Source organism: Manis pentadactyla, chromosome 10, assembly GCF_030020395.1.
Source record: "Manis pentadactyla isolate mManPen7 chromosome 10, mManPen7.hap1, whole genome shotgun sequence".
NCBI classification, from domain to species: Eukaryota; Metazoa; Chordata; class Mammalia; order Pholidota; family Manidae; genus Manis; species Manis pentadactyla.
In genome coordinates this window covers 93723990-93746149 of record NC_080028.1, presented here as the reverse complement: position 1 = coordinate 93746149, position 22160 = coordinate 93723990, and the positions used below count along the sequence as shown (strand labels likewise).

The following is a 22160-nucleotide window of genomic DNA, read 5'->3' as shown; positions in this document are numbered from 1 at the left end:
TGTCTGTGAACTAATCTTTCCTCCACTATATTTCGCTTATTTTATGTAAAACCATGGATGGTGATAAACTTTATCTGCCTCTAAGTTACAGAATATTCAAGGGGAATCCTGACTGGAATTCAGTGTTGGACGATTACGTGACCACGACTACAGAACTTGGCTGTTCCTCTCTTCTGTGGAGAGGATGACGCATCTGTGTACAAAGGATACGCATCTCTCGTTTGGGGAAGCGTGAAGTTCAGAGTTGTGTAGAAACGAATCCGGTACAAAGGTGTGTAAGGGTGACGAGTAGCCCAAACGGGGGCTGCGCTGGCTGCTTAGTTCCCCAGCCCCAAGCTCTCTGTTTTCGGGTCTGTGCTGCTGGACTGTTGAAAATGACATTTCCTAGGCTTCCTTGCCAGGTGGCTTCCATCTAAGGTGGGCCTGCTCCTGGGGGCCGGCTGCGGCGGGCAGGGCCTCTCTTCTGCTCGTCAGCATGGACCGGCAGTCGCAGGCAATCGGCTGCAGCGCCATTCGTGCACCTGCCTTCTTACAAGTCCCAGCGCCAGCTGCTTAGAATCTAACCCTTCCACCAACACACATCAAAAACCCAAGCACTGGTCCAAGGGGCTCCTCCTCCAAGTTCCTAGCCAGCTTCCGAGTTGACCTCTAGCGGTCCCTCCCGGCCCTGGTGGCCCTCCTGCTCTGCATCAGGATTGGTCCGTGCGACCAGTGGACTATGGTGGAAGGGATGTGGACTTCAGAGACGAGGTCCTAAAACGCCATCAGGGCTCCTGCTTTGATCTGTTGGGATGCTGTCCCTAAGAATGCCGTGAGGACACTTGAGCCCCACAGAAAGGCCCTGGAGAGAGCCACATAAAAGGGAGGGGACCCTCCAGACTCGGCCATGCCCTCAAAGGATCCCAGCCACACGCAATATCTGACCTCAACTTTAAGAGGCCCCAGACCCAAACAGGCCACCCAACCTTAGGAGAGACCCCAGACCCAAACCGGCCACCCAAGGTGCTCCCAAATTTTTGATGGAGCAGTTGTGAAACATGAGTGATCATTATTTCAAGCCGCCAAGCTTAAGGGGTGACTTGCTATGCAACACCCGATAACTAGAGTACCCTTGTCTTTCTTTAAATGCCCCGGCCAAGGTGTGGGGCTGCTGTCTGCAGCTCAGCATGGGCTCAGTATCCACCTTTGCCCTCCCACTGTCTTTCAGCACCTGTGTAAACAATTCCCTGGGTTAAATGCCCTATAGTTGGAATAACTAGTGTGGTTTCTTTTGGACCGGACCCTCTGCGATTTAGAATGAAGAAAATATTAAATAAAAGCAATACATTCCCTAGTGTCCACCCCGCTCTGCCCACACCCCGACGTTCCCAAGCCCAGCTCTGTCTTCGCTGGTCCTGACTGGGCCACCACCCCACTCCTGCCCTCTGTGTCCCCCTCCCATCCCCACCCACCCCTCCATGCTTGTCTTTCCACCAGGCTTCTAGTCACAAAGTTCCTCTTATCCTATTTCCTTGGGGCCCCCAGACACGTGGCAACACGGATCTGGGTGAGGAGTATGGACTTGAGTTTATTATTCTGAGTCTGGGTGTTGTTCCTTAGACATGGTTCCTGGATGGAGGTGACTGTGTCTCACCTCCCTGAGTCCTAGTCCTGTGGGCCTATTGAGATTGTTTTCCAGGTTCAAAGTGCACGGAGAAGGCTTCACAGTTTTAATACTTCCTAGATGCTCAACTGAGGCAGTGACAAAATGGCCCCCCCACCCCCACCCGCCAAAAAAATAAAACCCCAAGCCCCCGGCAGCAGCTGCTGCAGCCGTATGAAAAAATAATACAAACTCTTCTTAAAAAATAGATTACACAGAAGGAACCCAGGGACAGAGGGGCATGGGGAAGGGCAGGGGCCGCTCCAGCCACTGGCAGGGAGCTGTGGGAGAAGCCAGAGGGGCGCTGAGATGAACTCCGGGGGCTGGGATGCTGGTGGACACGTGCCTTGTCCACTCTGCCCAGCCCCGCTGGCTGCTCCTCCCAGCAGCTCGGGCCCAGGGACCATGGCTCTCCTCTCCTTCAAGGGACACTCCCTTCACCCTGAGGCCTGGTGCCTGCTTCTCCTTCAAGTGGCTTCAATAAAGAAATGGAAATCCCCAAAGCAGGAGAGGGCTGCTGCTTGGCCAATGGGGGCTTCCACCCCATGGGAGCAGACCTTCCTCTGCTTTGGGGGTTTGGATAATTATCAGTACCTGCTGCTACTTAGACACCCCCTGGGGGGCGATGGGCCCCAGACTCCCCGTGAGCTCTTGGAAACACGGGCTCCCTCTTGATACATGCCCCCCTATGTGCCCAGCCATTTCAGGGCACAGTCTGATGGCGTAGGGGCAGTGTGGCTGGGGGCAGTGGGGTGCGGGATGGGGCGCAGCTCACACTAGCCCTCCAGCTCATGCAAGGAGAAGCGAGAGTGGGCAGCCCCACCAAGACAGAGGTGAGGCAGGGTGAGGTGACGGTGTGTGTGCAGCCAGACCAGCTCTGGGGCCGGGAGCAGAGACAGGGCAGGGACTGCAGCCTGCAGGGTAGGAGGAAGCAAGTGAGGGCCTGATGCTGGGGAGGGTTCTGGAACCTGCCACCAGCTGGGGCTCCACACCTGGCCACTTCCTGCAGGGTATCTGGTGCAGGGTGGATTCTCCGGAGGTGGGGACAGGGGCAGCTGGGTGGGCTGGGCTCAGTCAGGGACCTCAGGGTGGGCTGGCAGTCCACTCTCGCCACACCGGTAGGTCTCCCAGAAGCCCCTGTCCAGCTGCTCCAGCTGCGGGCCCAGTGGCAGGTGGCCGGCCAAGTGCATGCGGAGGGTCTCCAGCCAGTGCTCTAGTTTCACGAAGGAGGGCCTAGGGCAGCAGGTGAGGGGAAGAGAGGGTTCTGGCTCTGTTGAGAATTGGCTCCACTCCCAAGGCCACCCCAGGTGGATCCCCACCCTGCTCACCTCTTCTCAGGGTCCAGATCACAGCAGCGCACGGTGATGGGGAAGAAGCTTGGGGGGCAGTTTGGGGGACAGTAGCGGTCCAGGAAACCTCGCACATTGAGGCCAAAGTCCATGGTGCGGGGCAGGTAGTCAGGGTCGGCGTTCACCCGCCCGATGATCTGTCCAGTACAAGGCCCAGCAGTTACCCAGGGGCCCCTGGGCTGGGTGCCATCCAGGTGGGTTTGAGGGCAGGTCCCACTGGGCCTGGAGCCAGGCTGCAGGGTGCTGTGGGTGGTCCCGTTCCCAGGAGTCTCCCTGGCTGGGGCAGCCTGCAGCCTGGGAGTATGGGAGCGGAGAGGAGCCACAGGGCCTGATGCTACCTGCTGCCCAGCCCGGACCTACCTCACACAGAACGATTCCAAAAGAAAACACATCCACCTTCTCGTCATAGCTGCGGCCTGGATGAAGAGACCCTCTGTCAGTAGGTAAGGCAGAGCCATGACTACCAACTGGCAAGGGTAGTGGGTGGATGCCCTGGCTAGCAGGTTGGAACCGAGAAACAGATTCTATCTCCCTGGGACCAGAGCTTAGACTCTGCCCTCTGCCCCCAGCAGGTCTGAGCAAACCTTTGGGGTTGAGGAGGAGAGCCCTGGGTAAGGGGCTCCAGGCCCAGCTTGGTCACTGACAAGCTGTATGACACTGGGCAAGTCATGTGCTTCAAGGTGGCCCCAAAATAACCCTATCGAACTCCTAGAACCTGTGAATGTTACTTTGCTGGAAAAAGGGTCTTTGTAGATATGATTAAGTTAAGGATCTTGAGATGAGATAATTCCGGATTATCTGGGCAGGTCTTAACACACTGTCATGTGTCCTTCCACAAGAAACTGAAGAGAAGACACACAGAAGAGGCACCTCGAGATTGGAATGATGCGGCCACAAGCCCGCAAATGCCAAGACAGCCATTAGAATAGAAGGAATGGACTGTCCCCCAAATCCCTGGAGGGAGCACAGCTCCATTGGATTTGACTTCTCGCTTCCAGAACTATGAGGTAATAGGCTTCTGTTGTTTACAGTAATTTGTTAACAGCAGCCTCAGGAATTGACACAGACCCTCTAAGCCTCAGTTCCCTCAGCTGTAAAACAGGAATGATACCACCTACCTCATGATGTTAAAAACAATTAGTAGAGCCATGCTCACTTATTGAATTCTAACTAGTTTATAAACCTTTTCTAAGCCTCACACCATCCCTTAAAGAGGGAGACTGTTAATCGTACTTTACAGGTTGTTTGGCAGGGGGCGGGGAGGGGCCTATGTTAACTCTGGTCAGTGCTAGCAGTGAGATGACCCAGGGTCCTGGCCCTGTATTTGCTGGTCACCAGCCTTGGAGGGCCTTTAGAACCCCCTGGGCATACATGGGTCACTGAGTGACAGGCCTGATAGAAAAGAAATGGGAGTGGGAGAGCAGAGAGCGGGCTCATGCCAGGTTCACAGTGGCCCGTGAATATGCCACCTCGCATGGAATTTATAGGTGTGATTAAAGGCTCTTGAGATGGGAGATTATCTCTGATTACTAGGGTGAGCCCCATGCACCCACAAGGCCATTATGAGAGGAAGCAGGGGGCAGGTCAGGGAAGGTGTGACAATGGACACAGATGTCAGAGAAGATGCCATGCTGCCAGCCTCAGGGGAGGATGAGGCCTCGAGCCAAGGATGGAGGCAGCCTCCAGAAGCTGGAAAAGGGAAGGAAACAGATTCTCCCCTTGAGCTTCCAGAAGTTGCTGACACCTGGCCCAGGGAGACAGAACTGGACTTCTGACCTCAGAGATAGATGATCATTTGTGTCTTTTAAGCCATGTGTGAGCTAATTTGTTACAGAAGCAATAGGAAGCAAACTACAGGACTCAAGGAGGCAGCAGAGGGGCCAAGGAGGCCAGGGGTCGGGTGGCTGCAGCTCTGCCTGGAGTCCCTGGGCGCTGGGGGATATGACGGGTCCACCAGCTCACCATTGATCATCTCCGGCGCCATCCAGTAGGGGTTGCCCACCACTGTGTAGCGCTTTTTACGGTCTGGCTTCTTGAGGCTCCGCAGGTCCTCGGACTGTGTCTTCTCATCCACCATGAGCCGCGCCAGCCCAAAGTCAGCCACCACCACGTTCTTGTTCTGGGGTGATGACAAAGGAGGCCACACTGAGATGCAGCGCCTGCCCACCCTCCTCCAACCTCCACACCAGCCCACAGACAGCCCAGGGTGCACTCCTCCGACACCTGGGGGCCCCTGGCCTGCCCAGCAGGGCCCTGGCTGCCTTGTTGTGGACAAGAAGGCAGTGATTCTAGTTGGAGACCCAGGTCCTTTGCCTGGCATGTTACACCTCTTGTCTCTTAATCCTACAACAATATGATGAAGTGCATTTTACTCTTTTCCTCTTTACAGATGAGGTGACCCAGGCCCAGTCAGGTTAAGGCAGTTGCCCAAGGCCACCCAGCTGGTCAGCAATACTGTTTTAGGCTTGTGAGGCCCTCCCAGGGCCTGGCCCAGAGCCCTGCAGAGTGGAGGGACAGGCAGGGAGCCCGGGGGCACCAGTGCCAAGTCAGGAGGTGGGGGGGGGTCCTCCACAGGCTCTGGGGCCAGGCCAAGGTGCCCAGCCCAAGGACTGGCCACTGTTGCGTGGATGCCAAGCAGTGGGAACAGAGAGGCTAGGCAGCAGGGTTAGGACCAGGCTCATTCTGAAGGGAAGGACCTTGTGCTGCCTCTGCAAGTGACACAAACATGGACAGTTCCCTAGAGAAAGCTCCACAAAGACGGCAAATGGGGGAGGGGCCAAATGTGTGTCCAGGGCCCCCTGGGATGGGGCCTCAGGTGACACAGCCTGTCTCGGGGCTCCACGTCCCGAGGTGTAATACCAGGGGGCACCTTGGCTGGGGTCGGGGAGGGGTCTGGACAGGATCCTTGGGCCCCCAGGAGTGGCTCTTGAAGGCCAAGGCCCTCAAGGATTGTTCAAGTGCTGAGTCCTGCCCCATCCTTTCAGAAGGCCTGAGGTGGGGCTTGGGACTGTACCCTCCTGAAGAGTCCCCCAGGGTCTAATGGTACGGGGGGGTCCACAGACCCTGCTATGGAAACAGATTCTCAGGGGCCCCAGATTGCAGGCCAAAATTCTGGTTGTGCATAAATGGATTCTGGGGATGGGTGGGCTTACAACTCTCAGATTCTGAAGGGCCAGGCCCTGCTGTGAGATCAAGGCTGCTATGGCCTCCTTGCCCAGCCACCACACTGACATTGCCCTGCAGTGACACCCATGGCCAACGGGCAGTCTGAGCTGGCTCCCTGAGGTCAGGTGGGCCCAGCCTTGCCCACCTCTCTGTGCTCACTGTTTCCTGCAGCCCAGAGGGCTGAGACCCCGCACTCCACAGGGAGCAACCATCACTTCCTGACTGGCATGCCCCTGGGCCTTCCCATGTGCATTCCCACCCCCGATACACTCTTCCTGTACTGAATTCACTGGCAAACACCTGCCTGGGGGACGTCCTCCTCCAGGACCAGATCTCAGCCTTCCTGCAGTGTGATGCAGTTTCCTCCCCCAGATTCATGGCTGCCTGGCACCTCGATGTCACCTTACTTAGCAACAGGGGTTTTGCAGATGTAATTAGGTCAGATGAGGTCACACTGCATTAGGGTGGGCCCTAAATCCAATGACTGGTGTCCTTATGAGAAGAGGGCTCCAGCCACAGGGAAGGCCACGGGAAGACCAAGTCAGAGCCTGGTGTGGCTGCGACCCAGGAATGCCGCAGAGGGCCAGCAGCCTCTAGACGGAATATACGCTGCCAACATCTTGATTTTGGCCCTTTTGTTTCCTGAACCCTGAGAATACATTTCTGTCGTTTTAAGCCTTTGGTCTGTGGCACTCTGATGGCAGCCCCAGGACACCAGTACGCTGCCTCTCCTATTGGGCAGTCACTCCCTCCCTGCTCTGCCTTCTGTGGACAGCCCGTGGTCCCCTCAACCACCACTCCTTAGGCCTGGGGCTCCCTATCCCCACTGACCCCCACTTAAGTATGTCCCTGCAAAGCATCTTTCAGAAGCCTGCCCTGACCACATGTCCAGTCCCTCCTGCAGCCCTGCAGCTGTACGTGCTGCCTAGTGGAAGCCTGGCCATTGCTGTGGGCTGTTCTCTGTCAATGACACACTCACAGTCCTTTAGAGTTTACACATCACTTTCTCCTTCACTGGTTGACCAGACCCTCCTAACAGCCTGGACGTTGGTGGCTTGGAAGGCTGGGTGCAAGTGAACGGCAGGGCCAGGTCTGACCGCCTTCTGGCCTAGAGCTGCTTCCTCACAGGCCAAACTGTGGTGGGAAGGCAGCCCAGGACCCCAGTGCAGGGAAGGTCCTGAGCCCAGGCCAGGAGTGTGGCAGGTGGGCCTCCTGTGGTCTCTCCCCAGGGCCCAGGCTGCTCACCTCACGGACCAGGCAGTTGTGGGAGTTGAGATCACGGTGGATGATGTTCATGGAGTGGAGGTAAGCCTAGGGGCGGGGGACACGGAGGTCAGGAGGCAGCTGCCAAGGGCCCCCAGCCCCGCCCCTGCAGGCTTCCGCCTCCCTCCTGCCCCAAGCAGTCCTGCCACTTGATCCCCTCTGCCCTCTCTCAAAGCTTCCTTGTGGCTTCATCTCTAAATTCCTTGTGCAAGTTTAGGTAGCAGTAGAGAATGTTTTCATAGGCGGGGGCAGATCAGCCAGCCACACCCCCCATGAAGTCAGAACCAGAGGCTACTCACCATCCCAGAAGCGATATCCTTGGCAAAGCTCACCCTCTGGCTCCATGGGTACTGGCTGTCCTGGGAGGGGAGAGAGAAGGGCCACGATGGGCCAACGAGGGCCACGGCGGTGGCACAGTTGGGTGAGAGAAGCAGGAGTCCACTGACACCCACTCTCTTCTGCAGCCACACCGACTGCTTCTGAGGGGTCGGGTGGATCACTCAAAACATCATTTTCTAACGACCGATTTCAGACACTAAGTGGGGGACAAGCCTCATGATTCCTGATTCACCTCCTCTGGGAAAAAAGAGCTGTATTGATCTCTGACAAAATCTTATTCTTTTGAGTTTTAAAGAAGTCTGAACCTACTTTCACAATGCACAGAGATAGATGGGCCTGGTCGGGTCGGCGGCAGGTCACCAGCCCTAAGTCACTCCGGAGAGCAGGGCTTAGGGTTCAGATCATTTGGGGAAGCGCCTCGTTTTCTGACCCCAACCGCTTGGAGGCCTCGAGCAGGAGAGTGAGGACATCAGTGGGTACTAAAGGAGCGGGGTGCAGCTAGGAAGCCCCAGTGGGTGCGGCCCGGCATTCCTACATGTACTTGACTGCAGAATCCCTCCTGAGAAGCTGCCCATTAGCAGCCCATGAGGACCACGCTGCGGCCACCCCAGGTCATCCAGCCTGTGGGACTGAGGACTCAGCGGTGTGGGAGGGGAGCGGGCTCTCGTGGTCTCAGGGTGACACCGAGGTGGGCGAGCACTGGACTCCAACCTGGGCGCTAAAGGCGCAAGGGCACCAAACATAATATTACTTCCCCTCCAAATGCATTGTTTCTCAAGATGGATTTGCAATGCTATCCAAGCCCTTAAAGAAAGTTCTTAGTTTTATGGAGTGTGACAAATAGTAAATACAACTTGGTTTTGCCAGAAGCTAAACAAAGGCCCGGGGCGGAGAGGTAAGGAAGGTGCTGCTCCTCAGGTGCTCTGCCCTGTGGTGGGTGAGACTGGATCTGGCTGCTCTGGGGCAGGGCTGGGCCAGGGGCCCACAGGACAGCTAACCCCAAACAGCTGAGTATCCCCTTGGCGAAACCACCACCTTCTCTGGACCCCAGCTTTAGCTGGACTCGGTTGCTCCTTGTTCAATTCAGAATCAGGCTTTGGAGAGCCTTTGAGCCCAGAGGCTCACTTAAGAGCTGGGGACATGGCCCCAGTGGGCATCTGCCTTCTGGGGGCCCCACAGTGGGCAAGGCAGGGCCAGGGCAGCAGGTGGAGGCTCTGCCCAGGCACTCACCATGTTCTTGATGATGCCCCTGAGGGTGCCCCCCTTGATGTACTCGGTGATGAAGTTGAGTCTCTTGTCCTTGTAGAGCACCCCAATGAACTTGAGCACGTTGGGATGCTCCAGGCATCGCATGACCTTCACCTGGCGAGGCACAGACAGGCTGGGCCAGGGGCTGTATCCACGTCTCCCTCTACCTCTGCTGCCCCACCAGAGGCCACACTGATCCCATAGATGGAGAAGCCTCTGTACCCTCTCTGGCCGGCCATTCCAGCTGACCCCTGTGTTTTTTCTTGGGCTGCCTCCATCCCTGGGGTAGCCCTTGCCCTTCTCACCCCTCCTGGCAGATTCTTTCTCTTCTTCCCATGTGTCATTGAATGTCACATCCTCCCAGAACCCAGAGCTATCCCTCTTGAGAAGGGAGAGGGTGGGGGCCTCTGGAGTGTCCCAAAAGTTTAGTGAAGGGGCATGGTGGTGACCCTCACTGACCTCCTTGAGAAATGTCCTCTGGGTCTCCTCATCAAAGCGGATCAGCTCCTTCATCACCATCACCTCACCTGTCTCCCGGTGTGTCACCTGCATGGGGACACCAAGGCACGGAGACTCAGTGTGGACCGCAGTTCTGCTCTGAGCCTGCCCCCCACCAGGGCTGCCAGGGCGATGAATGGACAGCTTCACGTCTTCATGGACATTTCATGTGATGCTCTTGGCTCCCATTGTGGGTGGAACTTATTAGCTCCTCCAGAGATATGGAAACTGAGGCTTAGGAAAGCTTCCTAATAGGGCCAGGGTCACCCAGGCAGGGAGTTGGGTGGCTGGGGCTTGGATCCAGGACCGCCTGACCCAGAGGCCAGCTCTCTTCCTTGGCTCTGCTGGGCTGTCTCCTGGAGGTCGGACGGCAGCTCTACCAGGGACTCCTTCCCTGGGAAGGGGAGCAGGGACAGGGGCTGGGGCCTGGGCCTGTATGGACATGTGGGCACACTGGTCAGCACTTTCCAGCCTGTTCCTGGCCAGGTAACACTGGAGCCAGGGAAGGACTGGTGTCTCTACCAGGGTGTGTGTGAAGGGGGTAAGCAGCAGAGGCCATGAGGGGTTGGCATCAAGCTTGGTAAGAGGCCCTGGGGAGGGAGCCTTCCAGGTCAGCTGGGTGGCCCTATCATTCCCCACCCCAAGAAGCCACCTTCCAATGACATCCCATAAAGTTCTGGGTCTATCTGTAGCAGGTCCCCTCCCCCTAACCAGCTCAGGAAGGCACGGGTGGAGGAGAGCACTGGGCAGAGAGTCTGGAAGCCAGATACCCCTTCCACTGTGGGTTCCTGGAGGCACTGGTGGGAGGGGGAAGGAGGACTAGTGGGGCCCACCCAGACTGCCCACGCAGATATGCCCATACCTTGATGGCCTGGCCGAAGCAGCCCTTGCCCAGCACCTCCCCATGGATGAGGTCTGACGGCCGGAAGATGCGGTGTGGCCGGCAGACCACGCGGAGGGATTCAGAGCGACCCAGGTCCTTGTGCTGGGAGGCTGGGGAGCCTGGGGAGGCGGCACCCGGAGACCTGCCGATGCTGTAGCTCCTCCTGGGGAGTCACACACAGTGCCCAGTGCCACCAGGGCAGACGGGCACCTGGCCAAGGTTCCCTCCCCCTTCCTCCTGCCTGCCATGTCCCATACAGTCGCCGCCCCCCATTCTGAGAGATGGTACAGGGCAGCTCTCCTGGGGCAGTCATAAGGCTCTTGCCCCATCCTGGTAATAGCACCTGGAGGCCCATCCTGCTTGGCCTTTCAGTCTGAGGCACACTATTGTACAGGTGCCCTTGGTAAGAATGTTTGTCCTTGGACTTCTCTGCCTGGTGACCCTGGGTCAGATGCTCTGTCTCCCAGCATTTGGGTTTCAGGCCTTGTGGTGCAGAGACAGACAACCAGCCCAGGAGGCCCATAAGCCTGCATGTAGGGGGTCCTGCAGGGGAGCCTGAGCTCCAGACAAACACAGATGAGGAGGACCCCATGCCTTCAGCACTGCTATTTCCTAGAACAAAGGCTGTCACCCAGGAAGGTACTGCCTGAAAGTATTTACCAGGAGTCCCGAACAGGCTCCACAGTAAGGGGAATAAGGACCAGGCTGTTTCTGGGTGTCTTCTGCATGGCCCCCTCTTCCTTCAAGAAAATGAGGGCCCTTGGCACCACGTAACCTGGACTGCTGGGACAGCTCTCTAGCCATCTCTGTGAAACACACCCCTGTGCTGCAACACCCTTCAGTGGGGCCCCATGCTGGGTGGACAAAGTCCAAAGACCCCTGCCACATCCAAAGCCCTGCCATTAGCTTCCACCTTGGAGCCCCCCACCCCAACAACACCTGATGCTACGTCACCCTGGGCTGTTCGCCAGCTGCTCCTTGAGGCTAGGGTGCTGCAGCCATGTCCTACTTCTCTTTACCCTTCCTCTTCCATAGCCCCCAGCACCCCTTGCTGGCCTGCTATTCTGCTATCAGATTCTGTGCTATGGAAGGGTGGGGACCAGTTCCCATCCCCCAAGGCCCAGTGTTAGTGAAAACACCTAGATAAACAAGGCACAGGGCAACTTACAGGACAGGCTTCTGCCGGGCAGAGCTGCCTGCCTCACTGGGACTGTGCGCTGGGGAGCCCAGGGGACTGGGCTCAGGCCCCAGCCCGTGGCCCAGTGTGTCGTGGGGGTCATGTTCCAGAGTCAGCTGGAGCAGGCGGCTGGTTTCCTGGATCAGCAGATCAATCTGGGCAGAGCAGGTGTGTAGACAGGTGAGTCCCAGGTGGTGAGATGGGGTGGGGAGGGGAGCAGGCATGGAGCAAGCAACCCTGCTTTCCAGACTCGGGACCCATACCTCATCCAGAGGCACATTCCGGATGGGCGTGCCATTGATTTCCAGGATCCGGTCTCCAACATGGATGGAATTCTTCACATCTGGGCTCATGCAGCCTGGGTCCACTCTGTGGGTATACAGCCGTGGTCAGACCCATGCCTGACTGTCCTCTAGAGCCCTGACAGGAAACTAAGGCCAAGGGGATCAGATCAGGTGTGAAGGGGCAAATGAATTCATCTTGCATGATGGTAACTGTCCAGAACCCTTCATTCTGGTTTGGTCAGAGTATGTGTGGGGTTAAGTCTGCAATCGATTACTAATGTCTGCCATGGGTATGAAATGGGAAAAAGTAGCATGCTCCTTGGTATATGCCACCCCATAGTCGATGTTCAGGGGCTCCCATTCAACAGAGTGTTGTCTCTGCCATAGAGGACAACTGATCCTTCCACCTGTCTGATGTGCTTGAGGCAGAAAGTGTCATAAAATGAGTTCTGACTCCCATACTTGCCCTGCAAGATAAGGCTAAGGCTCCCACTGCTCTGGAATCAGTGGAAAGAGGCTAGCAGCCCATCCTGAGCCACAGATGCTGGGTGGAGATGGCATGATGCCCTTGGTTAGGCGTCCAGAAGCTAACTCATGGGACAGCCAATGTGCCAAATTTACTTGCCGCTTTTAGTTCTTGGTGATGTTACCTTGTTCTCATTCTGTCTTCATAAAAGCATTTTAAGGAATGCTCACTTTTTCTCTTCCCTGAGATGGGGCAGGGTGATAGGGTGGAACAGAGAGGGGACGGAGGACTTTAAGCAAAACAGATTCCTAAAAATTCCTCATTATCAAAAGCAGATTCCCTTCCAATCTTAGGCCTTTTCATACACTGGAAAGCCAAGTAATAAATGCAGAAGAACAGTTAGAAAAGTACCATTTTGTAGCCATCAAGTATTAATCAGTACAGATAACAATCATCCATGGACGCTGAAACGATTCAGGGAAAGGCTGTAGGCGAACAGGATATATTTACAGGCTCAACTCACAAAAGACTCACTGACTACATTATAAAGAGAAGACAATCCTGAACAGCAGACAGTGGACTTCACTTTAACCAAGTAATCAAAGTTGACATCCCCATAAAGGCACACATTATTGACATCATGGGTCTACCAGGAAGATGCACAGAGGAGGACACAGCATCAGGTCAAAATGCATAATCTCAATGTAATGAAGAGGAAACATCAGTCAAACCCAAACGGAAGGGCATTCTCCTTTACAATCGGCCTGTTCCCTTCATAAATGTCAAGGTCATGAAGGACCAGGAGAAGCTGAGGAACTGTCACAGATTAAAAGAGACTAAGAGACACGACAGTTCAATGCAATGTATGATCGTGGGTTGGAGTCCAGATCAGGGGCACATCGCTGTTCAGGACAGTATTGAGACAATGGGCAAAATTTGAACATGGACCATACATTGGATAAAAGTATTGTGTCATTGTTAAATTTTCCAAATGTCGGAATTGCATTACAAGATACAATTGGTAATTATATAAAAGGATGCTCTTGTTTTTAGGAGAATGTCTAAAGTATTTGGGGGGAGGAAGAGTCAATGTGCCTGTAACCTATGCTCAAATGACTTTGCAAATAATAACATGTCCATATATGCATATGTATAAATATCAATTATCACCATACATATTAGTGTACATACACACACAACAGAGGGAGATACACACACCTCCCACAGGAGGAAGAAAGTTATAACTGGTGAACACAGTTAAAGGGTGTGTAGGTAGTTAATGTACTTATTATCTGAGCAAGTTTTCATAAATTTGAAAACTTCAAGATACAAAATTGAAGAAACAATAAATATGTTTTCACTGATATAGGTTTCATGTGCATACAGCCTTAAAAGTACATTCCTTGGAGTCCCCGAGGTCTCCCCTTTCTGTCTCCCACCTAAGGCAGCGGGGCACAGACAAACTTTCCTTAAAATGCTGCTACAAACAAAGGAAAATGGTCAACTAAGACTCATTTGAAACAAGTAGATCTGGTCAGCAGCCTCTGGGCAAGTCCGGCAGGTTCTGAGAAGGGTGTGGCTCTTTGCAGAAACGGGAACGCAGATATTGGCAGGCAAGAATGCTCATCCAGCGCGAGAGGTGCCCTTGGTCTCTAATCCTAACATTCTGCCTGGTTTTCAGGGACCACCCAGGCATATGAATTTGGTTTGCAAACCCAAGTTTATGAATTTTCAGGGGAGATTTCCCCCTCCCATGCTATGCAGGCTCAAATCAGTTTATCTAACAGTTCTGGGTGTGGGGAGCTGATGGAAGGTGTGGTTTGCTTCTTGTTCATCCTCACCCTCTGAGGCCTTTGGGGTCCCTACTTAATGGGAGAAGGGAGTAGTTCTTTTATTAGACTAGCTTTCTTGAGCAGCTCAGGGCTTTGAGAGGCCCAGCCATGGAAGGACTTAAACTGAAGCTTATGTTTACTCCCTTTAGATTTGCCCTTAAGGCATGGCTGCTGTTCTGTGCTGCTGTTCTGGGTCAGTGCTCTGCTGACACCCCTGAGCTCCTTGCTTCACTTATTCCTGACCTGAAAGAGGTTATTCCTCTTTCTTGTTGGCTCATACATTAAGAAAAATAATTTTAAACATTTTATCTAGCATTTGCAATGGTTTTTAGAGGAGTGATCAGATCAGGCATTTGGTATACCAGGTTGTCAGAACTGGGACCTATTTGTGCCCAAATGCTCACCTGTCCTCGAGACCTCCAGCCCCATAGTGCACCACCCACCAAGAGCATCCATGGCCACAGCCATTCCAGCTGCAGTCTTGGCAGGCCGGCCACTTACCCCTGGACACGGACGGTGTGGGAGTGCTCTGTGCCACAGCCCGGTGGGCCGTGAGGTGGGTCGATGGAGACCGAGAGACCACGTTTGCCATGAGCCGAGGCTGGGATGGATACTAGGGTAACTGTGTGGGGCAGGTGGGAGCTGGGCGAGTCAGGCAGGATCTGCTCAATGACGGGGGTCACCACAGTCTGGTAATAGCAGTGTCCACTGCAGGAGCCGCAGGGGGTGGGGCCCCAAAGGGTGGGAAGAAGAGAGTGTCAGGAGAGTCACCAGCATCACCACCACCCCCATCCCCCAGCCCTAGGCTCTCTTCTCCCCACCTCCCCTGCTGCTCCCCATGGCAGGGGGAGGAGACTGGGAGCCAGAGGCCAGCGTGCCCAGCCCAGCCCTTGTCCCTCTCTGGGGCTCAGTCATTCTGGATTTGTCTATTCTCTGTCATGCTGGAAGCTGGCCAGGAAAAGGCCTGCTGATAAATCCAGTTCAGGAGGAAATCATTAAAAATCCATTTGGGATCAAGCCATGCCACCCTGGAATCCAGCTTTATCAGCATCATATAATAAAAGAATTTGTCTGGTCTTTGTCCCTGGTTCTTGGGAAGAAGCTCTAAATACTTGGCATAGGAGTGTCTCTGTTTTTCAGGAACCCTTCAGACCATACCTGAGTTTATGTTAATAAGATGACACAGGATGGGGGCTCCTTACCAGAAAGACCGATCATGTAATTAGAGGGTAGGGCTTTGACCCAGCCTGACCTCTGAGGAGGGGAGGAGTCTGGAGATTGAATCCAATCATGTACCCAATTATTCAATCAATTATGTCTATATAATGAAACCCTAATAAAAACTGCGGTGATGCCAGGGGAGGGGGTGTCACACACCCTGATTCCAATGGGGACAATGCATGGAAGCTCTGTATTTGGGACCCTCCCAGACCTTGCTCTCTGGGTCTCTAACTGTCTGGTCCTAATTTGAATGCTTTATTAAAAAAGAACACACCCTGTAATCCTAAATATAGCACTTTCTTGAGTTCTCTGAGTTGTTTAGCAAATGATCAAATCTCAGGAGGTTGTGAGAACCCCGACTCTGTAGCCAGTCAGTCAGAAGTGGGAGTAACCTGGGGACCCCTGAACTCGGGGCTGGTGTCTGAAGTGAGGCCGGTCTTGTTGGGAGTGGGCCCTGAGCTTGCAGGGTCAGATCTAACTCTGGTGGTGAGCACCAGACTGCACTGTAGTGAGACGTCAGCAAGACAGCTGACGTCTGAGGGGGCTGTCTCAGTGTGACTTCTGTGTGTTATTTCCCAGTCACTTGTACACCATCACTTCTATTAATGACTGCCCTGCTGGGGGAAGGGAAAGGGCCCTAGTGTGGGCCTGTGATACAGGTGGGAATGGCAGGCTTGGGGAGGGGCCAGGGCACTCACCAGTACAGCTTGGAGTGCTCCACCAGTGTGTAGGTGTCCCCGTCACCGATGAAGGTCCCACATGTGAGGCAGATGAAGCACTCGGGGTGGTATTTCAGCTCCCCGGCCACCTGGGGGAGTAGGCAGGAGGGGCAACCCAGCTCAGCAGCTGCCCAGCCCCCGTAACTCCTCCCCACAGCGTCCTCTCAGGAGGGCAGCCATGAAACAACCTCAGGAGCCTGGCTGGACAGCTGCTGAGCTCGCTCATTAAATGGGGGGGTTGCTGAGAGAGACAGATGTGCCTTCAGAAGGCATGGGGGAATCAGAACCAGTGAAAGAACCAGAGAGGGGAAGCAGGGAGCCTGTGAGTAGGATGGCACACACATGCACACACACAAGCATTCCCAGGGAGCTGCGTGAGTGGGGAAGGGGAGCTTACCATGACCAGCCCCTTGGTGATGTGCTCTGAGCACCCATGGCAAGACTCGCCGTAGCGGGCCCAGTAGTCCTTCTTGCAGAAGAGCTGCCCATCCTTCTCATAGTACTGGTGTGAAAGGGAGGCACTGCACTCACAACACCTGGTGGGAAGAGGGCCTGACTGAGTGCGGCCCACTCCCACCCCTTCCCCCACTGCTGGGCCTTGCCACAGTCTCTAGGTGCCTTTTTAAGGATGAAAGAGAGGTTTGCCCCCTGGGCGGCAGCAGCCTGGGCTGGGGCACAGGGCGTAGCAAGTGGAGTAAGGGGTGGTCCCCAGGCTGCAAGCCTATATGTAGTGCACAGCCTGCATACCCACCCGTGGCAGTTCTGCACCCAGCATGTCAGGTCTACCTGCTAGCCCCAGGATGAGAGGTCCTCCTCATCCGAGTGCCTTTCTCTTGCCGTGCAAGGAAGATGGCCCAAGTGATTGGCTCCTGATCATCAGTCAGGTGGAGGGTGGAATGGAACCTGAGAGCCCAGGATTCAGGTGGTGGGGCTGAATACAACAGGGACCTGGTGACCCTTCCAGTTTAGCACGCTTCCTCTCCCTCCCCTGCCCCCAGCAATGTGGAGGCAGATTGGGCCAGCTACTGTAGGTGGCAGAGACCTGCTGGAACTGTGAAGACCTACTAAATGTTAGCACCCTCCCATTGTCTTAGCCAAATTTACTTAATCCTCACAGGCCACCAAGAAGCAGGAACAGCTATACTCATTTTAGAGATGAGGCAGATGAGCTTTTGAGGTTCTAAATGGCCCAAGGTTGCAGATGGGTGCCATAGGCCCGCCAAAGCTACTCCCTGTCTCACAAAGCTGTAAGGCAGAAGTTCTCCTCAGTACAGACCAGTCAGGATCAGTCAAGAGGAGGGATCTCCAGGTGCTGCCAGTCATAAGGAGGCTCAGCACAGCCCTTCCCCTCAGCCCATCAGAGCCTGCGTCCCCACACCCTTCCCTCAGTAGAGCAGTCATGCTCTACAGAGAATGCCCAGAAGTCCAAGGTCAGCAGGGCCAAGATCCCCCTGCCCCATCACCAGGGGAGACCTGGACAGCCTGGCTGGTAGGGCCCCTGAAAGGCAACTGGGGAAAAATGATATACTGGCTTCTAGGTGTCATCCCACTTAGATGGCCAGGAGTAGACCTACATGCCTGGCTTCTTTCCACCCAAGCATCAGGGTTGTATGGGGACCAGCAGACCAAGAGTCAAGATGAGCAAATGCAGAAATGCAGGATCCCCACTGAGCCCCCAAGGGCACAAGTCCATTGGGTTATGAAGAGCCTGACCCAGGGTCCTGGTGCACAGGTGTATCTGAGTCAGAGCACATACTGTGCAGAGAATCTGTCCAGCTCTGCTGCTGTTTGGGCCATCTGGGAGATGAGCCAAGGTCACACAAGGGCAGGAGGACCCAGGCTCAGAGCTCAAGGCTCAGCAGGGAAACGATCCAGGAAAGATTGGGACCTGAGTATACCCATCCCCCAGGCAGCCAGGGAGCCCTCCACCCTACTGTAGCCTGCACCCGGTAGTTCTCACGGACTGTACTCATTAGCCAGGCTCACTGGCTGTTGACTACTCCTTAACTAGAGAGCTGGGGGCATGGGGGGAAAGGGGGGCGAGGACAGCAGCAGAGAACCAGTGGGACACTGTCCCTTTAAGAGGATCCAGCCAGTTCCCCATTGTCTGGGAGCCTGAGGGGAGGGGCAGGGGACCACAGCCAGGGGCTGGGGGTAGGGGAGGAAGGCACAAAATGCTTGGGTTTGGAAGCACTTGGGTGGGGGTGCATCCAGGAAAGGGGTGTCTGATGAGCTCCCACTATGAGAGGGGGAGCGGAGGGGAAGGCCTCGGAGAGAGGGCCCTGGGACGTGAGAGGGAGCGGAAGCAGCAAGCAGCGGCTGGCCGGGAGCCACCACGTCATCCGCAGCCCTTCCTGCCCCGCACTCCACCCAGCCCACGGCCCTGGCTGGCCCTGGTTGCCCGGAGGGGCAGGCTTCTTACTATGGTGGGTCAGGAGGGTGGATGCGCAGAGATGGGGGCTCACCTAGCGGGAAGGTGCTGCAACAGGACAAGCAGGCTCTGCAGAGGCAGGCACACGTTACTCCGTGACCTTGGGGAGGCCCCCCACACTCTGCTGATCAGTGATTCGCTTCACCTTCCACCCACCAACCAGACGTCACAGCAGTGTCACGGCAGGAGTCTCCCCCTCATGCCTGGCTGTCAGGCTGCAGGAAGCAGGCGCCTGCCTGACTCTCCGTGGGTGGGGTGGTGAAGGCTCAGGAGCAGCTGCCTTCCTCCAGGGAGGGAAAGCTCTCCTCCCCTGCAGACTCCTGCTCCTTCACTCACTCACAAACACTCGGGACTATAGCAGCCTTGGAAGACCCACACCGCTGCAGCCGAGGGCTCGTGAATGCAATCAGCCTCCTGCTCACCACTTCCTTTAAGGATGCTCAGAGGCCTAGCTGGGACACAGCCGACCCCCATGCAGTCTGCGCCACTAGCCTTTGTTGACCCACCAGTCTCTGCCATTAACCTGCTCTTGGAGGTCCCAGGCCAGGCACCCTCAAACACTGGACCCAAAGAGTACATGAGTGTTCCTGCCCACACTCAGCCTAGAACAGTTCCCCACCCCCATCCAGCATCCTCAGAACTGCTCAGGGCACCCAGCTGGGCCTCCATCTCCAACTGGGGACAAGGGACTGGGGATCTAGCCCAGGCTCACATTGCCACTCAGTGGCTGGCACCCAGGAACTTTGCTGATGGACGGCACCTAGAAGCCTGTGACCCTGTCCGTCCCTTCACCCTGTCTGTACCTTCACCCCATAGGCCCACACTTGGTTAGGTGCCAGAGGAGGAATGTGGGGCAGGCAGGCCTGGGTCTAAGGGTGCCCTACACATGCCCCTGCCCCCACAAAGGATGTCAGGAGAGGAGTCCCAGGTACTGAGGGTGTGTAGAGATGGGTCAGGACCAGACAGAGAGGAAGCCCTGGAGAACAGTCATGTCCACCCCCTTATGGGGCCCTGTCCCTGAGAGCAGGTGAAGATGAAGCCAGGCTTGGGCAGGAGAGGACAGAGCCCTGGGTGGGCATGAGAAGGCTGGGCGAGCGGGCAGCGGCAACCTCTGCAATGAGAGATCCACCCCCTTCAGGGGTGCCCTCTATCCAGGGCCACATCCCTGGACACCAGGGGTGAAGGGAGAGCAGCCGGAGGGCCAGCCTCACAGGGAGACTGTACCAGAAGGGCCAGCAGCTTCAACAGCGGCTTGCTTCCCCTCGCCAGGCGGCAACAGTGACCAAGGAGTTTCAGTTCTGCCCCACATCCCAGACCCAGGTAGGTCTGACCCACAGCCGCCTCCAGCCTCAGCCCTAACCCCAGGGGCTGCCTGAGGTGTGCGGCAGCGGGCAGGGGGCTTCCCACTTACTTGGCCCCTCTGACGACACGCCTCCTTCTCAGGGCCGAGGTCAACATCCTTTGCAGCTCCCTACAGCAGGGCGCTCTGGAGGCCTGCGGGGAGCACAGGGGTGGGCCCCACTGGCCGCTTCCCCATCCTACTCCAGGCGCTCAGGATTGGAGGCTGCAAAGGGTGGGGCTAGCGTGGCCACACCGCACGCACGATGAGGATGCAGCGAAGAGGGAGCTGAGGGACTTGGTCTAAGCCCGCAACAGGAAGCAGTTGTTGGGCCTCCTGCTGGGGCTCCCTATGGGCAGGGAAGCTGTGGCCCTGACTGTGGCCCCGAACTCTACAGAAAGGCACCTAACACAACCCTTGGCTTCTGCTTTGACAAAGGCACGGGGACAGGGAGAAGCCCTAAAGCAGCTGCTTCCCTCCTGTGCCGCTCCCGGGGGAACAGAGGCTGACTTCCATGGGTAGTCTACCCTTCTGGCCTGGAGGGTCCCCTGAAGAGGGGGACGCTGTATCCTGGCCTGTGCTCCAGCCCTCCCGTGCTAGCTGCGGCTCAGCCCTCCTTGCCGAGGGCCTGCCCACCCAGCCTCCATGGAGATGTTACCAGGGCTTGTGTGCTGCAGCCTTCTGGGAAGGGACCTCTCAGAGGAAGCAGAGGGCCCAAAGGGAAGCCTGGGCCACTCTGGGCCTGGCTGTACCCTTCTGGGAGGTGGGGCCCACAGGGAGTGGGCCAGCTGGGACAGGGAGAGTGGGCCCTGGGGTGACAGTGGCCCCCAGTGCTAATGCCAGAGGCATCCTGTGGGACTTAAGCAGCTCCCCTACTTGCAAGGCCTTGGTGCCCAGAGGCTATGCCTGTCCCACTTCATGGCACAAGGTGCTTCCAGGGAGAAAGTAAGCAGAGGCCAGAGCCTGGCTGCGTGATGGCCCTGGGGCCCAGGGAAGTAGTGACTCCATTCTGAGCTGCTTTGCTAACTATTATGAGGGTGAGGACACTGTTGGCCTCACCTAGACTTGGGGGCTGTTGGGAAGACCACACACCACTGAGACAGCAACACCTACGTAAGCCGCAGCATAGCAGCCATGGCTCTTACTGCCTGTGGGCCCTCCCCACCAAAGGAGGCTTCTCCAGGCCCCCCGTCAGGCCAGGGATGGCCCCAGCATGCCTTCTGCCTGCCGCCTCCACCCAGGGCCTCACCGGTTCCCCACTGCGGCTTCCACAGCTGAACTCCTGGTCCTCCCCAACGTCTCCCAGGCTCCGTCTCTTTCTGCACCTCATGCATCCGGGCCCCCAAAGTTCCTCCCCTGATTTCTTTTGGTTCCATCCCAAATCCCATCCACCATCTCGGCGCCAACCCTGAGTGGGCTATTCTCTCTGGCCTTCCCAGCCCTGACCCGTCTCAGACCACCTCAGCCAGCTCTGGGCAGGGCACTGCCACCCTGGAAGTCTGCCACACCTTAGCTCAATACAGCGGGCACAGCTCATCCCCAACCTCCTCCAGAGCCAGCAGCCTGCCATGCTCCCCAGAACCCAGAGTAAAAAACCAGACTGCCTTGGAATTTGCCCCTGCCAGTAACCAGCCCCCACAGCTACCCCTCCCCCTGTGCCTCTCACCCCTTCAGCTCTGCAGTGATTTGAAGAGAGACAGAGGCCTGAGTCCTGGCTTTAGTACTGCAACTTTCAGCAAGTAATCTGATTTCCCTGAGCTTGCATTTCTTGCTCATGTGTAAGCCGGGCACAGGAAGGCAGTGTACACAGTTATGGTGAAAGTTGAGTGACAGAACATTAAAAGAGTGCCCAATAGATGGTGGCTGATAAGACTACTACTTGCCAAATAATGTCCCTTCTGTATCTGAAAGTATCTTCTCTTTTAGTCAATATCCTAGGTCAGATCTTCTGTGCTCAGATCTCTGAACTGTTGTGACAGTCCCTTCCCTGCCAAGTTACTGCCATCTGCCCACTGGAATGGCATTTTTTTCAATAGCACTTCCACCCACATCCCTCCCCTGCCTTCTGAAACCCTTTGCTGGTCCCCTACTTCCCTCAAGAAGGTCCTTAGCTTGGCCATCAGGGCCCTTCACAAATCGATCCCAACTTTGCCTCCTCACTGTCACTCAACTCACTCTTTCCAACAAAATGAGCTGCTTCCATTCTCTGTCTCTGTGCAGTGGTTTTCTCCCCTCCCTGCCAAAGGTCTCCTTGTGAACTCCTGATTAGGAACCCCAGGGCATGATGCCTGCCCCTCTTCTGGC

The 22160-nt window shown here is 55.9% G+C and overlaps 1 protein-coding gene across 6 annotated transcripts in view; it reads right to left on the bottom strand.

The window, feature by feature from the left end:
* LIMK1 (LIM domain kinase 1) overlaps nucleotides 1-22160 on the bottom strand; it is a 31679-nt gene that overhangs the window by 6451 nt on the left and 3068 nt on the right. The window contains exons 1-15 of one of the 6 annotated variants that reach the window (XM_057487238.1): nucleotides 16873-17276; nucleotides 16484-16622; nucleotides 16066-16175; nucleotides 14648-14854; nucleotides 11828-11933; nucleotides 11556-11719; nucleotides 10367-10550; nucleotides 9466-9552; nucleotides 8989-9120; nucleotides 7719-7778; nucleotides 7402-7467; nucleotides 4954-5110; nucleotides 3352-3407; nucleotides 2971-3128; nucleotides 1547-2875 (exon numbers count right to left, since the gene is read on the bottom strand). In XM_057487238.1, the coding sequence (XP_057343221.1) occupies nucleotides 2713-2875; nucleotides 2971-3128; nucleotides 3352-3407; nucleotides 4954-5110; nucleotides 7402-7467; nucleotides 7719-7778; nucleotides 8989-9120; nucleotides 9466-9552; nucleotides 10367-10550; nucleotides 11556-11719; nucleotides 11828-11933; nucleotides 14648-14854; nucleotides 16066-16175; nucleotides 16484-16622; nucleotides 16873-16904 (1821 nt within the window). In that variant the 5' untranslated portion in view covers nucleotides 16905-17276 and the 3' untranslated portion in view covers nucleotides 1547-2712. Of the gene's footprint in view, nucleotides 1-1546; nucleotides 2876-2970; nucleotides 3129-3351; nucleotides 3408-4121; nucleotides 4681-4953; nucleotides 5111-7401; nucleotides 7468-7718; nucleotides 7779-8988; nucleotides 9121-9465; nucleotides 9553-10366; nucleotides 10551-11555; nucleotides 11720-11827; nucleotides 11934-14647; nucleotides 14855-16065; nucleotides 16176-16483; nucleotides 16623-16837; nucleotides 17277-22160 lie in introns of those variants that run through there. The other 5 variants (XM_057487239.1, XM_036887370.2, XM_036887373.2 and 2 more) reach the window with 5 other exon arrangements.